Source organism: Pan troglodytes, chromosome 14, assembly GCF_028858775.2.
Source record: "Pan troglodytes isolate AG18354 chromosome 14, NHGRI_mPanTro3-v2.0_pri, whole genome shotgun sequence".
Classification (NCBI taxonomy): Eukaryota; Metazoa; Chordata; class Mammalia; order Primates; family Hominidae; genus Pan; species Pan troglodytes.
Genome location: NC_072412.2, coordinates 23,955,308 through 23,981,221, shown reverse-complemented (window position 1 = coordinate 23,981,221; position 25,914 = coordinate 23,955,308). Strand labels below are relative to the sequence as shown.

The window sequence follows — 25,914 nt, the reverse complement described above, 5'->3', positions numbered from 1 at the left end:
TCCATGTCTGATTGGTGTACCTGAAAGTGACGGGGAGAATGGAACCAAGTTGGAAAACACTCTGCAGGATATGATCCAGGAGAACTTCCCCAATCTAGCAAGGCAGGCCAACATTCAGATTCAGGAAATACAGAGAACACCACAAAGATACTCCTCGAGAAGAGCAACTCCAAGACACCTAATTGTCAGATTCACCAAAGTGGAAATGAAGGAAAAAATGTTAAGGGCAGCCAGAGAGAAAGGTCGGGTTACCCTCAAAGGGAAGCCCCTCAGACTAACAGTGGATCTCTCGGCAGAAACTCTACAAGCCAGAAGAGAGTGGGTGCCAATATTCAACATTCTTAAAGAAAAGAATTTTCAACCCAGAATTTCATATCCAGCCAAACTAAGCTTCATAAGTGAAGGAGAAATAAAATACTTTCCAGACAAGCAAATGCTGAGAGATTTTGTCACCACCAGGCCTGCCCTAAAAGAGCTCCTGAAGGAAGCGCTAAACATGGAAAGGAACAACCGGTACCAGCTGCTGCAAAATCATGCCAAAATGTAAAGACCATCGAGACTAGGAAGAAACTGCATCAACTAATGAGCAAAATAACCAGCTAACATCATAATGACAGGATCAAATTCACACATAACAATATTAACTTTAAATGTAAATGGACTAAGTGCTCCAATTAAAAGACACAGACTGGCAAATTGGATAAAGAGTCAAGACCCATCAGTGTGCTGTATTCAGGAAACTCATCTCATGTGCAGAGACACACATAGGCTCAAAATAAAAGGATGGAGGAAGATCTACCAAGCAAATGGAAAACAAAAAAAGGCAGGGGTTGCAATCCTAGTCTCTGATAAAACAGACTTTAAACCAACAAAGATCAAAAGAGACAAAGAAGGCCATTACATAATGGTAAAGGGATCAATTCAACAAGAGGAGCTAACTATCCTAAATATATATTCAGGCAATACAGGAGCACCCAGATTCATAAAGCAAGTCCTGAGTGACCTACAAAGAGACTTAGACTCCCACACATTAATAGTGGGAGACTTTAACACCCCACTGTCAACATTAGACAGATCAACGAGACAGAAAGTCAACAAGGATACCCAGGAATTGAACTCAGCTCTGCACCAAGCGGATCTAATAGACATCTACAGAACTCTCCACCCCAAATCAACAGAATATACATTTTTTTCAGCACCACACCACACCTATGCCAAAATTGACCACATACTTGGAAGTAAAGCTCTCCTCAGCAAATGTAAAAGAACAGAAATTACAACAAACTATCTCTCAGATGACAGTGCAATCAAACTAGAACTCAGGATTAAGAATCTCACTCAAAACCGCTCAACTACATGGAAACTGAACAACCTGCTCTTGAATGACTACTGGGTACATAACGAAATGAAGGCAGAAATAAAGATGTTCTTTGAAACCAACGAGAACAAAGACACAACATACCAGAATCTCTGGGACGCATTCAAAGCAGTGTGTAGAGGGAAATTTATAGCACTAAATGCCCACAAGAGATAGCAGGAAAGATCCAAAATTGACACCCTAACATCATAATTTAAACAACTAGAAAAGCAAGAGCAAACACATTCAAAAGCTAGCAGAAGGCAAGAAATAACTAAAATCAGAGCAGAACTGAAGGAAATAGAGACACAAAAAACCCTTCAAAAAATTAATGAATCCAGGAGCTGGTTTTTTGAAAGGATCAACAAAATTGATAGACCGCTAGCAAGACTAATAAAGAAAAAAAGAGAGAAGAATCAAATAGACGCAATAAAAATGATAAAGGGGATATCACCACCGATCCCACAGAAATACAAACTACCAACAGAGAATACTACAAACACCTCTATGCAAATAAACTAGAAAATCTAGAAGAAATGGATAAATTCCTCAACACATACACTCTCCCAAGACTAAACCAGGAAGAAGTTGAATCTCTGAATAGACCAATAACAGGAGCTGAAATTGTGGCAATAATCAATAGCTTACCAACCAGAAAGAGTCCAGGACCAGATGGATTCACAGCTGAATTCTACCAGAGGTACAAGGAGGAACTGGTACCTCTGAAACTATTCCAATCAATAGAAAAAGAGGGAATCCTCCCTAACTCATTTTATGAGGCCAGCATCATCCTGATACCAAAGCCGGGCAGAGACACAACCAAAAAAGAGAATTTTAGACCAATATCCTTGATGAACATTGATGCAAAAATCCTCAATAAAATACTGGCAAACCGAATCCAGCAGCATATCAAAAAGCTTACCCACCATGATTAAGTGGGCTTCATCCCTGGGATGCAAGCCTGGTTCAATATATGCAAATCAATAAATGTAATCCAGCATATAAACAGAACCAAAGACAAAAACCACATGATTATCTCAATAGATGCAGAAAAGGCCTTTGACAAAATTCAACAACCCTTCATGCTAAAAACTCTCAATAAATTAGGTATTGATGGGACGTATCTCAAAATAATAAGAGCTATCTATGACAAACCCACAGCCAATATCATACTGAATGGGCAAAAACTGGAAGCATTCCCTTTGAAAACTGGCACAAGACAGGGATGCCCTCTCTCACCACTCCTATTCAACATAGTGTTGGAAGTTCTGGCCAGGGCAATTAGGCAGGACAAGGAAATAAAGGGTATTCAATTAGGAAAAGAGGAAGTCAAATTGTCCCTGTTTGCAGATGACATGATTGTATATCTAGAAAACCCCATTGTGTCAGCCCAAAATCTCCTTAAGCTGATAAGCAACTTCAGCAAAGTCTCAGGATACAAAATCAATGTACAAAAATCACAAGCATTCTTATACACCAACAACAGACAAACAGAGAGCCAAATCATGAGTGAACTCCCATTCACAATTGCTTCAAAGAGAATAAAATACCTAGGAATCCAACTTACAAGGGATGTGAAGGACCTCTAAGGAGAACTACAAACCACTGCTCAAGGAAATAAAAGAGGATACAAACAAATGGAAGAACATTCCATGCTCATGGGTAGGAAGAATCAATATCCTGAAAATGGCCATACTGCCCAAGGTAATTTACAGATTCAATGCCATCCCCATCAAGCTACCAATGACTTTCTTCACAGAATTGGAAAAAACTACTTTAAAGTTCATATGGAACCAAAAAAGAGCCTACATTGCCAAGTCAATTCTAAGCCAAAAGAACAAAGCTGGAGGCATCACACTACCTGACTTCGAACTATACTACAAGGCTACAGTAACCAAAACAGCATGGTACTGGTACCAAAACAGAGATATAGATCAATGGAACAGAACAGAGCCCTCAGAAATAACGCCGCATATCTACAACTATCTGATCTTTGACAAACCTGAGAAAAACAAGCAATGGGGAAAGGATTCCCTATTTAATAAATGGTGCTGGGAAAACTGGCTAGCCATATGTAGAAAGCTGAAACTGGATCCCTTCCTTACACCTTATACAAAAATCAATTCAGGATGGATTAAAGACTTAAACGTTAGACCTAAAACCATAAAAACCCTAGAAGAAAACCTAGGCATTACCATTCAGGACATAGGCATGGGCAAGGACTTCATGTCTAAAACACCAAAAGCAATGGCAACAAAAGACAAAATTGACAAATGGGATCTAATTAAACTAAAGAGCTTCTGCACAGCAAAAGAAACTACCATCAGAATGAACAGGCAACCTACAAAATGGGAGAAAATTTTCGCAACCTACTCATCTGACAAAGGGCTAATATCCAGAAACTACAATGAACTCAAACAAATTTACAAGAAAAAAACAACCCCATCAAAAAGTGGGCGAAGGCTATGAACAGACACTTCTCAAAAGAAGACATTTATGCAGCCAAAAGACACATGAAAAAATGCTCACCATCACTGGCCATCAGAGAAATGCAAATCAAAACCACAATGAGATACCATCTCACACCAGTTAGAATGGCGATCATTAAAAAGTCAGGAAACAACAGGTGCTGGAGAGGATGTGGAGAAATAGGAACACTTTTACACTGTTGGTGGGACTGTAAACTAGTTCAACCATTATGGAAGTCAGTGTGGCGATTCCTCAGGGATCTAGAACTAGAAATACCATTTGACCCAGCCATCCCATTACTGGATATATACCCAAAGGACTATAAATCATGCTGCTATAAAGACACATGCACACCTATGTTTACTGCGGCATTATTCACGATAGCAAAGACTTGGAACCAACCCAAATGTCCAACAATGATAGACTGGATTAAGAAAATGTGGCACATATACACCATGGAATACTATGCAGCCATAAAAAATGATGAGTTCATGTCCTTTGTAGGGACATGGATGAAATTGGAAATCATCATTCTCAGTAAACTATCGCAAGAACAAAAAACCAAACACCGCATATTCTTACTCATAGGTGGGAATTGAACAATGAGAACACATGGACACAGGAAGGGGAACATCACACTCTGGGGACTGTTGTGGGGTGGGGGGAGGGGGGAGGAATAGCATTGGGAGATATACCTAATGCTAGATGACAAGTTAGTGGGTGCAGCGCACCAGCATGGCACATGTATACATATGTAACTAACCTGCACATTGTGCACATGTACCCTAAAACTTAAAGTATAATAATAAAAAAAAAAAGAACGCTATTATTCAAAAGAAGACATTGCTGTAACCAACAAACATATGAAAAACATGCTCATCATCACTGGTCATTAGAGAAATGCAAATCAAAACCACAATGAGATACCATCTCACAGCAGTCAGAAAGGCGATCAGATGCTGGAGAGGATGTGGAGAAATAGGAATGCTTTTACATTGTTGGTGGGAGTGTAAATTAGTTCAACCGGTGTGGCAATTCCTCAAGGATCTAGAACCAGAAATCCATTTGACCCAGCAATCCCATTACTGGGTATATACCCAAAGGATTAGAAATCATTCTACTATAAAGACACTTACACACGTATGTTTATTGCAGCACTATTCACAATAGCAAAGAGTTGGAACCAACCCAAATGCCCATCAATGATAGACTGGATAAAGAAAATATGGCACATATACACCATGGAATACTATGCAGACATAAAAAAGAATGAGTCACATCCTTTGCAGGGACATTCTCAGCAAACTAACACAGGAACAGAAAACCAAACACTGCATGTTCTCAGTCATAAGTGGGAGTTAAACACTGAGAACACACAGACACAGGGAGGGGAATATCACACACTGGGGCCTGTTGTGGGGTGGGGACAAGGGGAGGGATAGCATTAGGAGAAATACCTAATGTAGATGATGGGGATGGGTGCAGCAAACCACCATGGCACATGTATACCTATGTAACAAACCTGCATGTTCTGCACATGTATCCCAGAACTTAAAGTATAATAATAAAAAAAAGAATGTTATTTTAAAAAGAAAAAAAAACAAGTGTTCATGAGGGTGTGGAGAAATTGGAACCTTGTGGATTGCTGGTAAGAATGTAAAACTGCAGCTGCTGTAGAAAACAGTTCGGCAGTTCCCCCAAAAAGTTAAACATAAAATTACCATATAATCCGGCAATCATTCCTAGGTATTATACATACCAGAGGAACTGAAAGCAGAGACCCAAATGGATACTTTCATGCCAGTGTCCATAGCAGCATTATTCACATAGGCCAAAAGGTGGAAACAATCCAAATGGCCATCAATAGATGAATGGATAAACAAAATGTAGTATATCCATACATGGAATATTATTCAGCCATATAAAGGAATGAAATTGTGATACATCCTACATAATAGGAACCTTGAAAACATTAAGTTGAAGTGAAAGAAGCCAGATACAAAAGGAAACATTGTATATGATTTCACTTAAGAGGTACCTAGAATAGGCAATTTCATAGAGACAGAAAGTAGAACAGAAGTTTATCAGGGACTAGGGGAGAAGAAACGGTATGTGATTGTTTAATAGGTACAGGGCTTTTGTTTGAGATAAATAAAAAGCTCTGGAAATGGATGCACAACACTTAATGGCCTTAATGGCACTGAATGGTACACTGAACAATTATTAAAAACTATAAAATTATATTATGTATATTTTACCATAAAAGACGCTGTAAAAAATCAACAAAAGAAATAAATGCAAATCCTAACTTAGATAAGGAGCTTCCACAACTCATTTGAGGAGCCACTACAGTGTGATGCAGTGCTTGAGACGACAAGTTCTGAAGCTTGGTCAATCCTGGTTCTACCCTTTCAGAGCTGTGTGATCTTGGGCAAGATGCTTCATCTCTGTGGTTAGGGTCTCCACATTCAAATGGAGACAACAGTGTCTTTCTCACAGGATTGTTGCAAAGATTAATGAGTTAATTCCCTTAAAGTCTTAAGGGCCTTATGATGAGTTAAATCATATATAGCACCCAGAAATCAATAAGGATGAACTATTATTGTTACTATCTAAACACATCAGTCACACATCCAAAGTTCAATACGAAATGCCTTTAATCTGTGTCTATTTTGGTGTTCAAATTCAGAAAACACCTACTAATAATCGGTAAATTTTCAGAGGTACAGGTTAGAAAAAAATTTATTTTATCACTATATCTCTATTTGCTAACTCTATATGCTTTCCTAGTCTCCAGATTTCAGAAGGTAGCAAGAAACATTTATACATTAATTATCCTTCATTGTTCTTTCAATTTATGATAAATCATATAAACTTGTTTGAAGTTGCAACTACTAAGAAATTTAAATGTATAGAAGGTTAACAGTGGTACGTTTGCTCTGACTAAAATTGACGGTAGATACTCATTCTTGTTATACATGTCTAATTAAAATTTTTTTTAAAACTTCATTTCAAAAACACATTATATACTTACCAACTGAAGATAGAAATCTCCAGGACTATTTATATGACAAACGGTTACTGAAACATCTGTCATTTCTTTAGGCAAAATAGGTGGATGATAGTGTAAAGTAGTATTTTTTTCAAAGTGACTTCTTAGTGATTGTGACTTAAACCTAATTAAAAGCATAATGAAAAGCGTAAGCAGGGTCTCACCCTGTCACCCAGGCTGGAGTGCAGTGGTGCTATCATGGCTCACTGCAGCCTCTACCCTTCTGGGCTCAAGCAATCCTCCCACCTCAGCCTCCCAAGTAGCTGGGACCACAGGGGCATGCCATCACACCTGGCTAATTTTTGTAGAGACAGGGTCTCCCTACATTGCCCAGGTTGACCCTGAACTCCTGGGCTCAGGCGACCCTACTGCCTTGGCCTCCCAAAGTGCTGGGATACAAGTGTAAGCCACCATACCTGGCCAAGCCATTTTCTTAGTCTCTTTTCTCTCAGTGACTTGATCTAAAGGAAGGACTTGTACATGTACTGACTTATTTACCAAAAGCGCTCATCTTCCAATTTCTTTCTTCTAACATTTCTTGGTATTGTCTTCAATTATCAAACCAGGTTAAATAAGATATCAAGTCTCAAAACTTTAGAGCTAGGCTTTCATGTCGTACTTAGATTCAAAGCTGCTTCTATTTTTTGTGTTACATTGATATCTGTGGTCTGTGTCAGCTGAAGGGTCTCTGTGGCTCCTTCCAGATCCAAGACTACTTGTATTTTTCTAGAATGGAACCTGCTTGGGTTCCATTCCCAATCACCCAGGGTAAAAATTAGAATCTTTGACTACCTCTATGGTTACTTAAGTCATCAGAAATGATGGACAGCCTAGGCACTGTGGCTCACACCTGTAATCCCAGCACTTTGGAAGGCCAAGGTGGGCAGGAGTTCAAGACCAGCCTGGCCAACAAGGTGAAACCCTGTCTCTGCTAAAAATACAAAAATTAGCCGGGAGTGGTGGCATGTGCCTGCAATTCTAGCTACTGGGAAGGCTGAGACATGAGAATCACCAGAACCTGGGGAGGCAGGGGTTTCAATGAGCTAAGGCTGTGCTACTGCACTCTAGCCTGGGTGATGGGATGAAGACTCTGTCTCAAACAAACAAAAAAGAAATGATGGACAAAGAAACTTTAAACATCTATTCTAGATTCATACATTGAATATAGGGTAGTGATCATGAACTCATTCCAAAGGCTACAAAATTGAGGAAAATTTAGGAACAGTTAAACTATAATTATTGAAACCCTCATACAGCTGCTAATAAAGTTATCAAGAGTCCAAAAGATGTTAGGTATTTATACATACTTTATATTTTGAGCTACCTTAATTTCTCTAATTTTTCTAATTTTCATTTTTCTTTACAGACAGGGTCTCACTCTGTCACCCAACCTGGAGTACAGTGGCAAGAGCATAGCTCGAACTCCTGGGCTCAAGAAAACCTCCCACCTCAGCTCCTGACCTGAGAAGCTGGAACTACAGATGCATGCCACCACGCCTGGTTAATTTCTTTTTGTATTTCGTTGTAGAGATGAGGTCTAGCTATGTTGCCCAGCCTGGTCTCAAACTCATGACCCCAAGGAATCCTCCCTCCTCGGCCTCCCACAGTGCTAGAATTACAGTTGTGAGATGCCCTGCCCAGCCTATTTTCTTAAATCCAATTATCTGAATCCAGTTTTCACAGACAACTGTACTCAGAAAAGTCTAAGAGCAATATTTTTCACTTCTTCAGGTATGTTAAGGTTTACTTTACAGACATGGTTTTTAAAGGCAAAATCTGCTACTCTTATTTATAGCTATAATCTCAAAGAATATTTAAGTTTTAATAAGTTACTTACTTTGCTAGTTCCATAAAAACTAGCGCATCTCTAAGAGACACAGGCATATCACTGCTTATTTTATTCGGTGGTGGTTTTTGCAGATCTACAATAAGCACACCATCTTCTTCTCTAAAAACTTTCATTGAAACAGCCTTGTTATTTACCATTTTCAAAAATTCCACTTTAGCTTCCTCTTCCCAGCCTTCATTCTGTGCAAGAAAGTAAAATTCCATAGTAATTAATTGTAAGTATCGCTAATGTTACAATGTTCTGGATTTAGGTTTGTACCAACCACAGACGCAACTGTGAACAAACTGAACCAACCGCAGACATTAGGAAACAGCCAGGGCAGGCCGGGCATGGTGACTCACAAGGTCAGGAGTTCAAGACCAGCCTGGCCAAGATGGTGAAACCCTGTCTCTACAAAAAATACAAAAATTCGTGGGGCGTGGTGGCAGGTGCCTTTAATCCCAGCTACTCGGGAGGCTGAGGCAGGGGACTGCTTGAACCTGGGAGGCAGAGGTTGCAGTGAGCCAAGATCATGCCACTGCACTCCAGCCTGGGCGACAGAACAAGACTCCATCTCAAAAAAAAAAGAAAGAAAAGAAAGAAAAATAGAAACAGCCAGGGCCACAAACTTAGGGGCAGTCTTTATGAATGTACAATGAGCATATACCTTCACTTTATAAATATATTCTCAAGGTTTTACTTTAGAATTTAGTTTCACTTTTGAATATTAATATGAAGGTTATAAAGAAAGATCTCAAAATGAAAGAAATAAGTATTCAATTTTCCACTTAGATGAAAATTCAAAAGGTAATTCTGAAAGTATAGGTATGCCTAAAATAAAATCGAAAAATTTACAATCATCAGTTAATCTAGCTTCCATTACTAGCAATGCATAAGATTTATGCTACTTAAGTGATTTAAAAAAAAAATCCACCCACTGGGCAAACAATTTTTTCTTTTGAGACAGGGTCTTACTCTGTCACCCAGACTGGTGTGCAGTGGCATAATCTCAGCTCATGCAATCTCTGCCTCCCAAGCTCAAGAGATCCTTCCACCTCAGCCTTCATGGTGCACTACCACACCTGGCTAATTTTTGTATTTTTGGTAGACAGGGTCTCACCATGTTGCCCAGGCTGGTCTCAAACTCCTGAGCCAAAGCGGTCCTCCCATCTCGGCCTCCCAAAGTGCTGGAATTACAGCCTTGGGCCACCAAAACCAGCCAAAAAACTTTTTATGTTGATCTTTGAACATTTACGTACCATATTGAAAGTAAATTTCAGGATCAAAACCAGAAATTCCTTAAAAACAAAAAAAGAGAATAGCTTTCTGAAGTTTTTATGATTATAAATGTAAAATCTACTCAGTGTAAAAAATGTGAAAAGTTAAAAAAGAGAAAATTAAAAACAAAACACTCATCATTTTAAAGAAAACACCAGTGCTGCTATTTTTGTGTTTCCTTTTTTTAAAATTAACTTATTTGTTATTTCAAGTATGTGTTGAATGCCTTCTATGTGGCATGTGATCTGCTAAATGCTGGGAATACAACGATGAGCAAAGACAGACTCCTCTGCTCTCATAGACCTTGTAAGAATACAACTGCTTAACATGTATTGTTACAATTTCTGTCTCTTAAGAGTTTACAATCTTGCTGGAGAATAGATTTTCATAAATAATACAAAACACAGAATGCAATATGGCCATTAAATAGAATAATAAAGGGCAATGTATATAAGAAAATATTGTAGAGAAACACACACATCATAAACTTATTTCTCTGTAGAGTTGACTCCAAAATTACTGCTTTGCTTAGATACTTAACCAATCATTATGTTAATATATGCTTATTCAACTCCATTTCCCATTAAAAATGTTTTCAATTGTGGAAGCCGAAGTTCATTTCCTTTTCTATTAGAACTAACAGTTTAATATGCACTATGTATTTATCAAGATTACTGGTTCCCTGAGCCTATACTTAGCAATCTAACTGGCAATACATAGCTAAAATTGTAATAACCTCTGAAGGAAAAAATAATTAAAGTCTCACTTACTGAATTCTGTGGAACAATGTCTTTCAATGAGCATGGTTGTGCTAATGGCTGGACGTCTTTTAGCAGCCCTTCAGTATATGGTTCAGATTTCCTTAGAACCAGACATAAATCATTTAGTGCAATATGTTGCTTAGCAGAGTGTTCTGGTCTCACATGGGTATCAACAACTCTAGGAGAAATTCAAGTAATATTTATTGAAAATAATGCTTCAAACTTAAATTTGTTTTCCCCCACAGAAGGTATGCATTTCTAAGTATAATTTTTCTTAAGTTACACCTTTTAGAAAGTTATAGTCCAAATTAATACTTTCTTACTATATAGACTTAGTTTAGCTTTTATAAGCAGAGACACTGTTTTCCTCCACAGAAAGAAATCTCAGCTACATTTGCACTTTCACATACTCATGCAGTTTGAGCTTAAAGGAGATAATGACACTTCCCCCCATATAAATCTATTTATTCATAAAGCTATAACCATTAAGTGATCATGCTATGGTTAATACTGGTCCTTACTACAGAAACATATCAGTTTGTATTATTTTCCTAGAAGACAGAGAAAACCATTTAAAATACCTACAGTGAGTTAGACAGTATGACACTTTGAAAAACATTAATGAAATTACAGAAGTCTGATTAAAAATTTAACTCAATCATCTGTTGCTAACTGTAACATTTAAAAGAATTAGTTTGTGTATTATTCCCTGCTTTAAAGTGACATAAGAAGAGTACTTAAGTTTGGAGTTCCTTTTCTAAGCTCTCCATCTAGTAATACTGGTAAATGATAAAGTTTTACTTATCAAGACAACAGTAGAGCAAAATAATAAAACGTATGTCTTGGAAGTTAAGAATGACAAATTACTCCTCTCTACCTCTAATTTCCTTTATTCTTTAACTCCACCTCCCTCCAAAATGTTTCTAAGCAGGCCAAGGATACATATTATAAAATATCATACCCAGTGACAATCAGGACTTCAGAATTTCCAAAATCTACCATGAATATTTGTATTAGTGCAACTTCATGGACAAATAATCTGGTTGGACTACAAGGTTTTCTGGTATTTCTACCCTCTATTGGAATTAATTCTGTGATAGTTCCTCGACACCACATTCCATTTTTAATACTGCTGACAAATATTCTTGCACCTAAATAATGAGGGAAACAAATCATTATAAACATTTATCAATAAAAGCCACTTCATAAGTTTACAGACACGTTAGTTCTACCACGAAAAAGTCTTAATTCATTTATTTACTGATGATATAGCACTGTGTTCAAGTGCTATAAGAAAGATATAATACAGCATATTATGATAGTTTGTTATACAGAAACAAGCTAAATAGGGAGATAAACACCTAAAGAATACTAAGTTAGCAGTCACTTAATGACAACCAGCTTATGAGCAATAAGAACAAAGATGAATGAGACTGTCTTGCCATCAAGAAGCTCAAGAAAGGAAGAGAGACAGGCAAATTAATTACCATAATTACACTGTACTTACAAGCAAGACCATCTGTCTTTGTGATGTACACATGTACACTTACTGACATACACATATTAAAGTTTGTAATGAGAGAAGAAACAATTATCCTCTCTTTGTAAAGGGGAGTGAGAGTAAAACAATGAAAGGTAGCCTGTGAAATGCCAAAATTATTGGCACCCAGTGGTTTTCAGAGAAGAGGGAAGATGAACTAAAGACTTAGCAGTAGAGGAAGACCTTTGTAGGGACCAGTTGGATTACAAATTAACAACCAGGAAAAAAGAAGATCAAACAAACAAACAAAAAGGCCCACAGGTGAATGCTTACTATGAGCTCAGAAATGTTCTGTGTTTTGTTTGAATTCACTTACTCCCCACAACAACCCTACGAAGGTAGTGTTTCTATCATAGGTGAGGAAAACTAGGCAGAAAACCTAATCTAGCCCAACTCACATGGCTACTTAGAAGAAGTAGCAGGAGAACTCAGGTAGTCTTAGAGCCCATTTAAACTACATATTTTGGAAATGATTCTGGTAAATTCTGATCACTGATTATATACAGAGAGATGCTGTGTAATCTCCTCTGTATATGCTAATAACAACAGGATAGTTGAAAAGCACATTATAGGCAGCCTTTTAAGTCCTACCAAAACGTTTGATCTTCAGTTTGTCAGTGACCCTTCTCTTATTTTGCTACACTACTGTACCAACATTCTTAGTTTTAAAATATAGTAAATCCCCACTTAATGTCATTGATACATTCTTAGAAACTGTGACTTTAAGCAAAATGGCATAACAAAACCAATCTTACCACATAGGCTAATTGATATAAACAAGAGTTAAGTTTCTACGTGTATTTCTGGTCACAAAAACATCATCAAACTTATAAAGACCCCAAACACTTCTAATATTAAATACTGAAACAAGTGTGAGCTAAATGTACATTTAAGAAAGATGAACAAGTAAGATATTTACTCAATTTTCGGTGAATCAGTGAGTGACGGCAGTCATAGTGGTAGTGGGTTAACTCAAAGAATTACAGCTTGCAAAGTGAGAATTGTAAGGAGTACCTCCTGGCACCACAGTTCAAAAACAATCATAAATAAGGTGGATTCACAGAGCGCTTTTGTACTGCATCATTTATTGTCATGTATTTGTATAGTTATCAAATACTTTATGAATTTTATGGTAATATATATTTATTTATTCATTCTCCAACCCGCTTACTCTAGAGTCGAGGGTGGCTGAAGCCCATCCAGGCAGCTCAGGGCACAAGGCAGGAAACAATCCTGGTCAGAACACCATTCCATTGCAGGGTCTCTGAACACAGAGACACACACACACACACACACACACACACACACACACACACACACACACTTTGTCTCTCTCTCTCTCTCTCCCTGCCACTCAGACTGGGACAATGTAGACACACCAATTAACCTAACGTGCGCATCTTTAGGATGTGCGAGGAAACCAGAGTACCTGAAAAAACCCACACAGACACGGGGAGAATGTGCAAACTCAACACAGACATTTGCCCAAACCGGGAATTGATTTTTTTCTCATCAAAATTATAATGAGATAATGTTATTTGAAGACCTGCTGTATATATTCTATAAAACTATTCTTTCTTTCAATGGATAAAAGTCTGCTGAAGCCATTTACTGTTCTTCATAATGAAGTACAGAGGCAGGAAAAGGGAACAAGAGGATACTCTCCTCTGCTAAATCAACAATTCACATGTCTTCCCTTATCACTAATTTCTCAAAATATAAATGAGTGTTTTAATCAGCTGTATTTACTTTGCCAACATAATTATCATTAACAACTTAAAGCACAACTTTCTGGCTGTCTTAGAACATTTTCTGAAAATAAGCTATTTTTGGCACGTATTACATTTTAGACACATTATTTGCAACCACAAAAATTGAATTCAGTACTACACTTCCCTCCTCTTAGATACTAACAACGTAATGTTCCCAGCTCACATAGCATAAATGTTATTTTTTAAGTTTTAGAATTACTATTCATTTTTATCAAAGTATATGATGATCCTACTCTTCTGATATTCTGAAAAGCTACACAGATGAGCTGAGAGTTAATAATACTTTTAAATGACAATCAAGACTAGACAGATAAAACACTTTCTGTATTAGTTATATATAGGTATTGATTGCTACTAACATAATGAGAAAAATACTCTATTAATACAAATGAATCATAGCTTCCTCATATTACAAGGTACAATCAAATTCAGTCAACGTTATAAGAAAAATACTCGTAACAAAAGCCCGAAGCATGGCAAATTCACATATCCTCACAATTAAAAGACTGACTGAATTTACAATTATCCTCTGTAGGGCGCTGGGAATGGGTGCCACAGGCCTCCTGAATCTCAGGTGCTCAATGCTAGCCCCAACACTCACACATGGCGAGCAAGAGACTGGAGTTACACAAGAATCATCTTAGAGGCACAGTTCTTCATGGAGACAAGGGGACAGGCTACATAATCTGTCATGGGTTTTGTAGTTTTAAAAGCAATTCGCCCTACTACATAATGGAGTTTCTGTACATATCTCACTCTAAAAATGTGCCAACATTCCATCTTAATCCTTAGCTAATTTGCCTAAATAATTTATGTTAAATAATCCTAAAACTTTTATGCTTACTACAAATGAACTTAGAGCAAAAATCTATATTATAACAAGTCTTATGTGGGTTGGCCAAGTTATTATATTATTTAAATAAATTTGATATTTTAACTTGGACTAATATTTCATTACCTAGTTCCAAAATGTCTGAAGGATCAAGGTGTGAACTCCTATTGCAAAATTCATTCACCTTCTTCTCCAGTACTTTGGCGTCTTTTATTTGTGAATACTTCCGAATGTAGAAATGGCAAGGATCTATTACATGGCTTACAAAAACTAGCTCTGCAGAACCTGGATAAAAATGTTTAAGCCACATTAATAAACCATGAGTTAGAAAATAATTCATGAAAGCTGAACAACCATAATAGCCTCTAAAAGAGTGTCTTATGGCATTGTGAACTCTGGGAATATCGCACGTCGGCCCCAGGAAGTAGTGCAAGCCCTAAATGATTGATAAAACAAATGGATCACTTTCAACAATGAATTCTTTATTAACCTGAACTGCAAATACTTCATAATACTTGCAAAATACGCTAAATAAATGAAATCATAGTCCATGTGATAGTTAAGATTCTAAAGTCAACGTATATGCTGTAACTCTACTGTATTACAAAAGTTCAGTTTCTTTATGAACATATTTGGAACTCAGAACCCCTACTGATAATGATTAGGTTTCTAGGATAACCTACAAAAGCCAGTTCCATCTATACTCTACCTATAGAACCAATACAGCTCATAGCCACTCTGACTCCCAAGTCTTATAAATCAGGTTAGTCTTATAAATCAGATGTGAAAAAATGTCTAGGCAAAGCCAAAGTACTGAGCAGCATTTAGGGGAATGTGTGTGCTTTTTGGTGGGGTGAGTAGAGGTAAAGACAGTAGAAAATTTTCTTAAGCCAAGTGTCTTCACTAATATGAAAAGATCTCCAAAGTACAATGTTAAGGAAGGAATGCAAAAACAAAACAGTGGTATGCTACGTTTTGTGTAAAAAAAAAAAAAAAAAAAGACCCCCCTCCCGCCCACACACACACATAGAGAGAGAGAGGGAGAGAGAAGTTTGGAAAAATAATTTGTGTGTGTTTATTTATAAATGCATAAAGAAAATGTGGAAGAGATGGAGACACTGAATAGAATGGGAATAGGATGGGGGGAAGTTTCACATAATATTTTAATATATATTTAATTTCTGAATGAGGTAAATGTTTACATGGTAAAATTGTTTAAAAAACAAAGACTAGGAGGAGTGGAAATGAATATAGTCAAGTATAGATAGATGACAGAAACTGAACAAATGGGTCATTTTAACTATCCAATAGAAAATATAAAGAATAATGCCCATATTTAGGGTGGGGTAAAAAGATAAACACATACAACTGGGGTGACATCTGAGAGAAGTATAAATTTTGGAAATATTCCTGGCTGTGCACGATGGCTCACGCCTATAATCCCAGCACTTTGGGAGGCCAAGGAGGGAGGATCGCTTGAGGACAGGAGTTTTGAGATCAGCCTAGCTGACATGGTGAAACCTCATCTCTACTAAAAATACAAAAATTATCTGAGGATTGTGGCATGTGCCTATAATCCCAGCTACTCCGGAGGCTGAGGCACAAGAATCATTTGAGCCTGAGGAGGTTGCAGTGAGCCAGGATCGCGCCACTGCATTCCAGCCTGGGCAACAGAGTAAGACTCTGTCTCAAAAAATATGTTTTTTATTGGGGGAAATATTTCTGCCAGAGTCAAAACATTCATTCATTCATTTATTTGAGATGAGGTCTCACTGTTACCCAGGGTGGAGTGCAGTGGTGGGATCTCAGCTCATTGCTACCTCCGCCTCCCAGGCTCAAGTGATCCTCCCACCTCAGCCTCCTGAATAGCTGAGACCACAGTTGTGCACCACCACACCCACTTATGTTTTTGTACTTTTTGTAGAGACAGGGTTTCACCATGTTGCCCAGGCTGGTTTCGAACTCCTGAGCTCAAATCATCCACGTGCCTCGGCCTCCCAAAGTGCTGGGATTACAGGTGTGAGCCATGGTGTCTGGCCCCGGAATTAAAACTTTTAACATTAGAAAGTAATATGTTTTAGTTATCAGTGAAATTCACTTTACTTACTACCTCACACTAGGTAAGAGCTACTTACTACACATACAGTAAACTCCACTACATCAAGCTCAGACAGTTGTTACAGTATCTGCTTTTGATCCAAAAGGAACAGATGAGTTTTTCTGAAGAGGCTTTTTTGGATATCTAGGTGTCTCCCCAAGATCATCTGTGCCGCATGCTTCATCAAAATAAGAAATAAAGACAACTTGTACTAACTGTGTTAACAATGACATGCTAGTTTTTAAAAAGCTGTACTGAAATTGGCAAAACACTGGAATGGCAACACCCCTTGTATCAATGAATAAAGTTATTACAGGTATCTTAAGTAATTGAGACATCAATGATAATACAGTGGAAAGAAGTGTGTCCTTTTCTAAAATGCAATTCTGGAGAGTCAACCAATAAAATAGACAACGGGTAGGGGAAAATAAAAGCTGATCTTGAAAAATGGTCTTAAAGGAGACTATTAGTATAAAACTACATAGTGTAGTATCTCACTCCATGTTAATGGAAAGAATACTGACATTGAAAATCTAATCAAATACAACTGTGATATATTTAAATGTTATAAAATAGATAACATTATAATCATGATAGTTTTAATTAAATCTCACAACAAAGATTGAAGAGATGTTCTTAATTCAAAGAAAGTAATAAAACTGTCCAGAAATCACATCTCTCTCATTTATTTATATCTTTTATACAAGGCTTATATGTGAGAACACTAAAAATTCTCAAAATACCCTAATTAAACCAGATATTAATTTATACCTCAGAGGTTAGCTATATTACTGCATTAAAAATAAAAATTATCCTAACTCTGGAAAATGTGAGAGTAGGGGCATGGAATGAACAGGTTTTAACTCATAATGAGGAATAAGATTATAACAGCAATTATATTTCTGTTAAATGCATGGACGAAAAAGGTACCAACTGTGTCTAATTACAGATACGAGATCTTTCCCCTCTGCTTTTACATTTTAACTTACTTTCCACGTTGTCTTCAATAATTTCTTCAATTATCACATCAGGGCTAGATCCCATCTGAGGTAACACAGCAATGGTTTTAGGGGATGCTGTTGCAACGTCTTTCTGTGGCTGGAAGTTTTTTGCTTCTAAATGTACATCATTTGTCTCAGGTTGCAAAGGAGGTGGTGGTGCTTCACTGGTTAGGACAGACATGTCAACCTTTTTCTTTTCTAGCGGTGGGTATGTATCGTAACAAGAAAGTTCCTTTTTGTTATTATATTTCTTTTGAACATTCTGTCTAATTTCATTTTCTTGGGGATAACATCTGTTTAAAAATACAGAGATATAAGCTATGGATACAGAGGTATATGGTACAACCATGAATAAGTCACTAGAAACTCCCACCATGGACATTAATCTGAATCTTTTGGGCATGATTATTCAATAGCCACTGACCCACTGCCAGTTATTTATCCATTCTACTCCATATTTTTCTATTTTCTCCACATATCCAGACAGTTTTTAGGCTATCAAATCTACAAGTATAGAAATTTTACAATGAGATAAGATTGGGTTTCATGAAGTTTATATTTTAGTTATTCCATGATGGATTTAGCTTCTTCACAGATCAGTGTTTAAGAAGCCACTGTGGAAATAACGATCAACAAAGCCAACTGGATTTAGCAATGATGCATGTTTATCTGCCTCTTCCAACAGAGGACATACATTTAACTAAGTAAAATTGATATATGTTGAAGTCCAAACACCTGAGAGTCATATATATGTACACGACCTTGCAATCTAAATGTCTCTTTTCATAACAATTCTTATTAGACCTGAGACATGCAACATTATTAATCAGCTCCGGTGTCATAAACCTCTGCTTTGACTTATACAACACCACTTCTGTTCTCCTTCAACTTCTGTCTGCTCCTTCTCAAGTTTTTTTTTACAGATTACCCTTTCCCTGCTTTAAATTTTAGTATCCTTCCAGGGTATTGTCCTTGACCTGTTTGAATACCTGCTCTTACTGTGCAAACCCATGGTTTAACTACCATTTGTAATCAGTACATGCAGGTTATACTAATACTTTCCCTAAAAACTAGGAAAAAATTTAAAAGGCAGCTCTCAGAGTTAAATTTAAAGTAGAAGATCAGTACAGATGCTTAAAGAGGCAGAATAGTTTTTAGTGTCTTAGAAATGCGGATAGTAACCATATTCAAGTTGTGAAAATGTCAAAAAGAACATATTGATTGCAAAGGTTGTTGATTATCCATGTAAGCATAAAGTCAAGTCACAGCAGTAAATATGGGGCAGGGCTCTCCCAAGCATGGAGAAAGATGACTGAGCCGAAGGACTGGTATTCCACTTCCTCTGGCAAGGTCTTTCCTCTGATGGAGAGGAATCTAATCAGCTATCTTAGCCTAATTCTGTTAACCTATCTGATTAATTTTATTCCCTTTATTCAAAAAAGATTACCAAAAAAGTAACTTCTGACAAGTTAGCTCCTCAGTTCTAGTCCCTGTTTACAATTATATTTATCCATTAAGTTAACAAACTGGCATTTTGACTACACATCAGTTTTGTGACCTTGGTTTATATGAATTTACCTGGCTTAGAGTATACATCAACCTATGTGCTTCTGAAATGGTAATACTGTGAGCCAGACTAATTTGTTCCCTAAGGTAACAAATGCGTTGCTTTTCTCGGGGGACCATTTCCATTGGAGACAATCCACCTACAATGAAAGAACTTACTTCTCTTTTGGTGGTTTCTACATCTATATTCTGATTACTCCTAAACCCAGAATCAAGACCAAGATCTCTTAAGTTTCAGCATTCATATCCAATTAAGCTGTACACATTTCTCTCCAGAAAGCTGGTAAACAGTAAGTACTCAACATACTATCTTCCCCCTCCCAACTTACTTTGCTTCCTGTATTCCTAATCTTGATGAATAATACCACAATCCATCGACTTAGTCACCAAAGCGTAACAAACCATTGATGATGCTTCCCTTTTCCTCATGCCTCACGTTCAAGCATTACTGAGTTTTATTAATTTTCCCTGTTTTGCATTTGTCATATCTATTCTCAGTCCCTATCCAGTGCTATTAGTTAAGTTTTAGTTCTCATGAGTTGCTGAGTCTACTGATATGATGACCTAAGTGATCCTTCAGCCTTCACTGTCATCCTCTTATGCCAAATAATCCCCCAAATGGCCATCAAAATTATCCCTAAAAAATGTAATCTAATAATTTTTACTTTCATGCTTAAAACCTTGTAGTGGCTTTCTACTCCCTAGAACTATACTGTACAACAGAACTTTTGGTGATAATAGAAATATGCTGCATTGTCTAATATAGCAGTGCTTTGGTCTAAATGTTTCAAAATTCATGTTGAAACTTAATTCCCATTGTGGTGACATTAAGAGGTGGGGCCTTTGGGGAAATTAATGATCAAGCAATGAGGGCTCTGCCCTCATGAATGGATTTGTGCCTTACAACAAGTCTGGAGGGAACTAGCTTATGCCTTTTTTTGCTCTTCTGCTCTTCCACCTTGTGAAGATAGTTATTTGTCCCTTTTATGCTCTTCCATGCTTTCTGCCATGTGAGGACACAGCATTCAAAGTGCTATCTTAAAGCAGAGATCAGGGCCCTCACCAGAAACCAAATCTGCCAGCATTATGATCTTGGGCTTCTCAGCCACCAGAACTGCAAGCAAATAAACACCTGTTCTTTATGAATTACAGAAGAATAAACAACATCTGTTCTTTTTAAACTTTGTTATAGCAGCACAAATAGAATAAGACAGGTAGTCACTAACGACATGTGGCTACTGAGCACTTGAAATGTGGGCTAATGGAACTGAGGAACTGGATTTTAATTCTATTTAGTTTTAATTAATTTATGTTTAAATTTAAATAGCTACATGTGATTAGTGGCTACTATACTGGACAGCATGGATCATAAGGCTCAAACATCATCAGACAGCATACAAAGTCTTTAAGACTTAGCATCTATGTATCCTTGGGGACATAGAGAATGGAATTATATACACCATTCCCTGAACCTAGCATGCTATTTCACTGCACATATATTCACTGCCTATAAGATGCATACTTCCTTTTTCTCCTCCTTTCTACTTGCTACTTCATTTTAATAGATAAGGGAAAAGAAAATATCTTTCCAAGTCCTGTTACCCCAGTAAGAACTGATCATTCCCTTGCTTTGCACCTCAAGTAAATTCTGCATACATTACCCTAGCAATTATGCAGTTTATTGTTTGCATGTCCTTCTTCCTCTACTTATTGTAATTTCTCGGACATTTATCTCAATATCTAGGGTGTTAGTGCCTAGCAGTGTTCAATGCTTGCTGACTGAATCAATCTCAAAGATAACTTTGACATGTATATTGCTGAATACTGATCCCTTCTAGGCCTTTTAAAAAACATTATATGTAGAATTTAACTATAGAAACTATTTTGCCCTTTATTTTTCAGCTTTTGAATGACACTAAACATCAATTCTTCTGTCTCTTAGATAATGTAAGTACTGTCAGACACTAATGGCATGTTACCATGCTTATAAATACTTACTTTGTTGAGTCCCTAAATTCAATCTTTCCCATATTGTTGAACATACAGATGATCTCACTGCAATTCACACTCAACCTATAACAAAACATTAACATATACATAGATGTTCTAATACAAATGTATCATGTTCTCTAAACAAAAATCAATTGCTGACATTAATGAATTGAAAAGGAAACATTTAAATAACTTTCTAAGTTAGCACAAATTACACTTATCTTAATTTGGTTACTAACTTAGTAAACATTTGTGACCCAAAATTTCAATTTATTATTACTTGCTATTTTAATACATTTAAGTTCCAGCACATCTTTATACTTGTTATGGTCTCCTGAACTATGACTTACTTACCTGGGAGGGTTCCTTAGTTGTGGAGAACTAACTTGTGCTAATTCACTATCTGAAGTTAACTGCAAAGTCCGGATAATCTAGAATTTAAAAAAAAAATCATTCATGTGTGAATCTTGTCACAAATATTGCTGAACAGTAAGATTTTAGAAAGAAAACTGTATCTTCTAGGTATTTCATTAATTATTGCATTCAGGCTCAATTTGGGGCACTCAAAGTGATACAAATAAGTGTTTATGACTTTTGGAGATATGTATAAAAGGTAACAATAGACACTAAGAAATAGGATAGAGCTACATGATCAGAGAAAACTCGATCAGATTCATTTTGCAACTGTGCTGCTATCTTCAAGAGTTTTCTCCCTTTTTGCCCTATTTTCTTAGCTAGATTAACCAGGATAAAGACCAAATTTTATCATTTTTTCATCACCTAGTGTTGCACGTGTAATACACAGGAAACAACTATTATTGTTTTAGAACTAAAGCCTGGGACACCTAGCCAAGTAGGGTCATGGCAAATTGTCCTTTCATTTAATGTTAGAGACTTTGGAGGCAGGTAAACTAATGGCTTCTCTTCTATACACCTGATTATCCACAGGAAGTGAGATCCTGAAGATTCACAGATGACTAAAGCAAAATCTATACCCTTAGGGAGTGAGGCAGAAGTCAGCAAAGATCTGTGATTAATCTTGTCCTGTCAAGGTATAAGAAACTTTTGGTTTTTTGCCCAATTCTACCCCTTAGGCACATGATTAGATGATAGGAGATGGCTGAAGCTGTCTCTTGACTTGCACAATTTGGAATGGAATTGGAAGAGAAAAACTTGACTAGGATTTTGAATTAAATTTTAACGTTAAGAGTTGACAGCCACACCTAAATTGCTTATGTGAACAAAATAGAGTCCTATTCAGTTTGCTACCCTTATTTGTCCTCATTTTTTTAATCAGGTGTCCTAGAAACCTAAACTTTCACCTCAATGTCACCTTACTTGCTCTCAGATCAAGTGTTACAAAGACTTAATTGCACCATTTCCCTAACTGGTCAAAAAAAACAAAAGGTCATATAAATTTTACAATGTTTGTCTTAGATTTCATACATTATTTTATTATAACTTAGACTATCCTAACCTATATTGTCATCAATTTAGAATTCTAAATAATAATATAGGTTAGGATAATCTGAAAAACAAATTCTTGTCTTAAATATATTCCAAAGCATGTAAAATAAGCTACCACAGAAATAACTCACATTGTGAACTATTAAATTACCTGATTCAGGTCACAGTATGTTCTTAGAGAAGGTGATAATTGTAATGCTCTTGCTATGTTCATAGCTGCATTCAAATTATTTTTTTTCTCTTCAATGTAGCTTTTAGCCTTTATTAAATTTGATAGATAATCATCAGTAGTTCTTGCAAATTCTTCACACAGGTTCTTTTTCCTTCATTTAAGATTCCAAAGTTATTTTGCAGTATTTCATAAATATTTATAGAAAAAGTCGATCTATAGTATCTTGAAGAGTAAGTTCAGTAGTTGATGAATTTTACATAATATGGTTAAATGAGGCAAACAGTAACTGAACTGTATCTGAAAGGGTACTTTTACTTGTTGATAAAATTAACATATAACATGGTAAATGAGGCATTAAATTGAACTGAAATGTATTATAGTTAAAAGCTATGTATACATAATTAGAGAAAAGCAAATTTTGTGGAAGGCAGGAGATTATAAGTAGAGACATACAATAGACCATCTAAGGCCTGGAGGAGAATCTGAGCTCAGACTCTTTAGGACATTAAGGCATATAAAAGCAGTTGTATATACAGGGGAATTGAAAAAGCCACACTGAGGCCCAGGCAAGATGCATGCTCAGAAAACATCTGAGAAGATCTTAAGCCTGACCTCAGGCTGATCTCAAGGCTCAGGGCACACACAACCACTCAGTGAAGGACTGTTACATGAAGAGCCAGTCTGCAAAGACAAGGGAAGGTAGCTATTTTCTCAAATGCCCAATTTCAACAAAAATACCACAAGGCACACCAAGGAACAGAAAAACATGACCCATTCAAAGGAAGAAAACAGAATGGTAAAAACAGTTCTCAAAGAAGCACAGGCGTTGGACTCAATAGGCTTAAAACAACTGTCTTAAATATGCTTAAACAGCTCAAGAAAAATATGGACAAAGAACTAGAGAATAATCAGAAAAATGATCTAGGGGACAAAATGATAATATCAACATAGAGAAATTAAATAAAATAGCCAAACAGAAATTCCATAGATTGTATTGAAAAATACAGTAATTGTAATTTTAAAAAATCCACCAAAGGTTCTACTGCAGATCTGGACAGGCAGAAGGAAAGAACGAGCCAACTTGAATATAGGACAATTAAAATAATGAAGCCTGAAAAAAATAAAAACAACAATGAAGAGAAGTAAACAGAGTCTAAGGTACTTGTGAGTCACTATCAAGCAGACTAATGTATGCATTATAGGAATCACAGGAGAAGAGAGAGACAAAGAGACAGAAATTATTTGAAGAAATAATGGCAAAAAACCTTCCAAAATTTGATGAGACATGAATCTATAAATCTAAGAGCTCAAGGAACTCCAACTGCTGAAGGACACAGAATCCTGAAAGCTGCAAGAAAAATGCAATTTGTCAAGTACAAGGGATCCTCAATAATATTATCTGCAAATTTCTCAGCAGAAACCTTGGAGGCCCGAAGGCAATGTATATTTACAGCACCAAAAGAAAAAAAGCTGTCAAAGTATTCTTCAAAAGTGAAGGAGAAATTAAAATATCCCCAGATAAACAAAAGCTGAGGGAGTTCATTACCAGTAGACTTTCCCTATAAGAAATGCTAATGAAAGTCCTTCACGTTAATGTGAAAGAAGGCTATGCAGTAACTCAAAGCCATACAATGATAAAAATATCTCTGGTAAAGGTAAATACATGGGCAAACATAAAAACCAATATTAGTGTAATTTTAATTTATAATTCTACTTTTTATTTTCTACAGAATTTAAAGGACAAATACGTAAAATATCAATCTATCTTAACGGGTATACAATATAGAGGAATGTAATTTGTGACATTGAAAAAATAAAGGGTGGCAGATTTGTAAAGCAGTAGAGGTTTTATATGCAACTAAAGTTAAGCTGTCTACTACTCAGAACAGATTGTTATAACTTCAGGATGTTATATGTAATCCTTATGGGTAACCATAAAAACTATTTACAGACTATGCACAAAAAGAAATGAGAAAGGAATCAAAATTTGTGACTACAAAAGAAAAAAATCAAGTAAACACAAAGAAAGGCAGTAATGGAGAAAATAAGCAACAACAAATAAGCCATAAAACATACAGAAAACAAACCAAATGGCAAAAATACTTCCTTATCAGTATTTTAAGTGTAAATAAATTAAACTCTCTAATCCAAAGGCACAAATCTGAAGACTGGATAAAAAATATGACCCAACTATATGCTGCCACAAAAATTTCACTTCAGGTCTAAAGACATATAGAGGTTGAAAATGAAAGGATGGAAAAAGATAATACATGCCGATAATTTAAAAAGCTGGGGTGGCTCCACAAATTTTAGGCAAAATAGACTTTAATGTAACAATTATAAGCATATATGTACCAATATTAGAACCCCAAAACATATAAAGCAAACATTTGCAGAATTAAAGGGAAAAACAGACATGTCTACAATAATCATTAGAGACTTCAATATCTCCCTTCCAATAATGGATAAAACAACCAGTGCAGAATCAATAAAGCAATAAATTACTTGGACAACACTATAGACTGATTGGACCCAACAGACATATTTAGAACACTATACCCAACAACATGAGGATAAACATTTTTCTCAAGTGTGCATGTAACATTTTGAGACAGAACATATGTTAAGACCATGCTGACTAATGTTTAATGTTCATTAACTTTTATTAGTAAGTCTTAATAAACTTAAAGACTGAAATCCTACAAGGTATCTTTTCTGACTACAATGGA

General features: G+C 36.4%; 1 protein-coding gene across 42 annotated transcripts in view; it reads right to left on the bottom strand.

Annotated features, from left to right (window-relative positions):
• Nucleotides 1-25,914, bottom strand: part of RNF17 (ring finger protein 17) — a 124,958-nt gene that overhangs the window by 77,662 nt on the left and 21,382 nt on the right. For all 42 annotated transcript variants that reach the window (XR_010150387.1, XR_010150386.1, XR_010150388.1 and 39 more), the window contains 9 exons: nt 23,165-23,336; nt 21,901-21,977; nt 21,553-21,627; nt 17,977-18,281; nt 15,016-15,174; nt 11,707-11,896; nt 10,755-10,923; nt 8,716-8,906; nt 6,861-7,002 (listed from right to left, as the gene is read on the bottom strand). Coding sequence is in view for 35 of the 42 variants with exons in the window: in XM_522632.7 (XP_522632.5) it covers nt 6,861-7,002; nt 8,716-8,906; nt 10,755-10,923; nt 11,707-11,896; nt 15,016-15,174; nt 17,977-18,281; nt 21,553-21,627; nt 21,901-21,977; nt 23,165-23,336 (1,480 nt within the window). In the remaining 7 variants the exon portion in view is untranslated. The remainder of the gene's footprint in view (nt 1-6,860; nt 7,003-8,715; nt 8,907-10,754; nt 10,924-11,706; nt 11,897-15,015; nt 15,175-17,976; nt 18,282-21,552; nt 21,628-21,900; nt 21,978-23,164; nt 23,337-25,914) is intronic.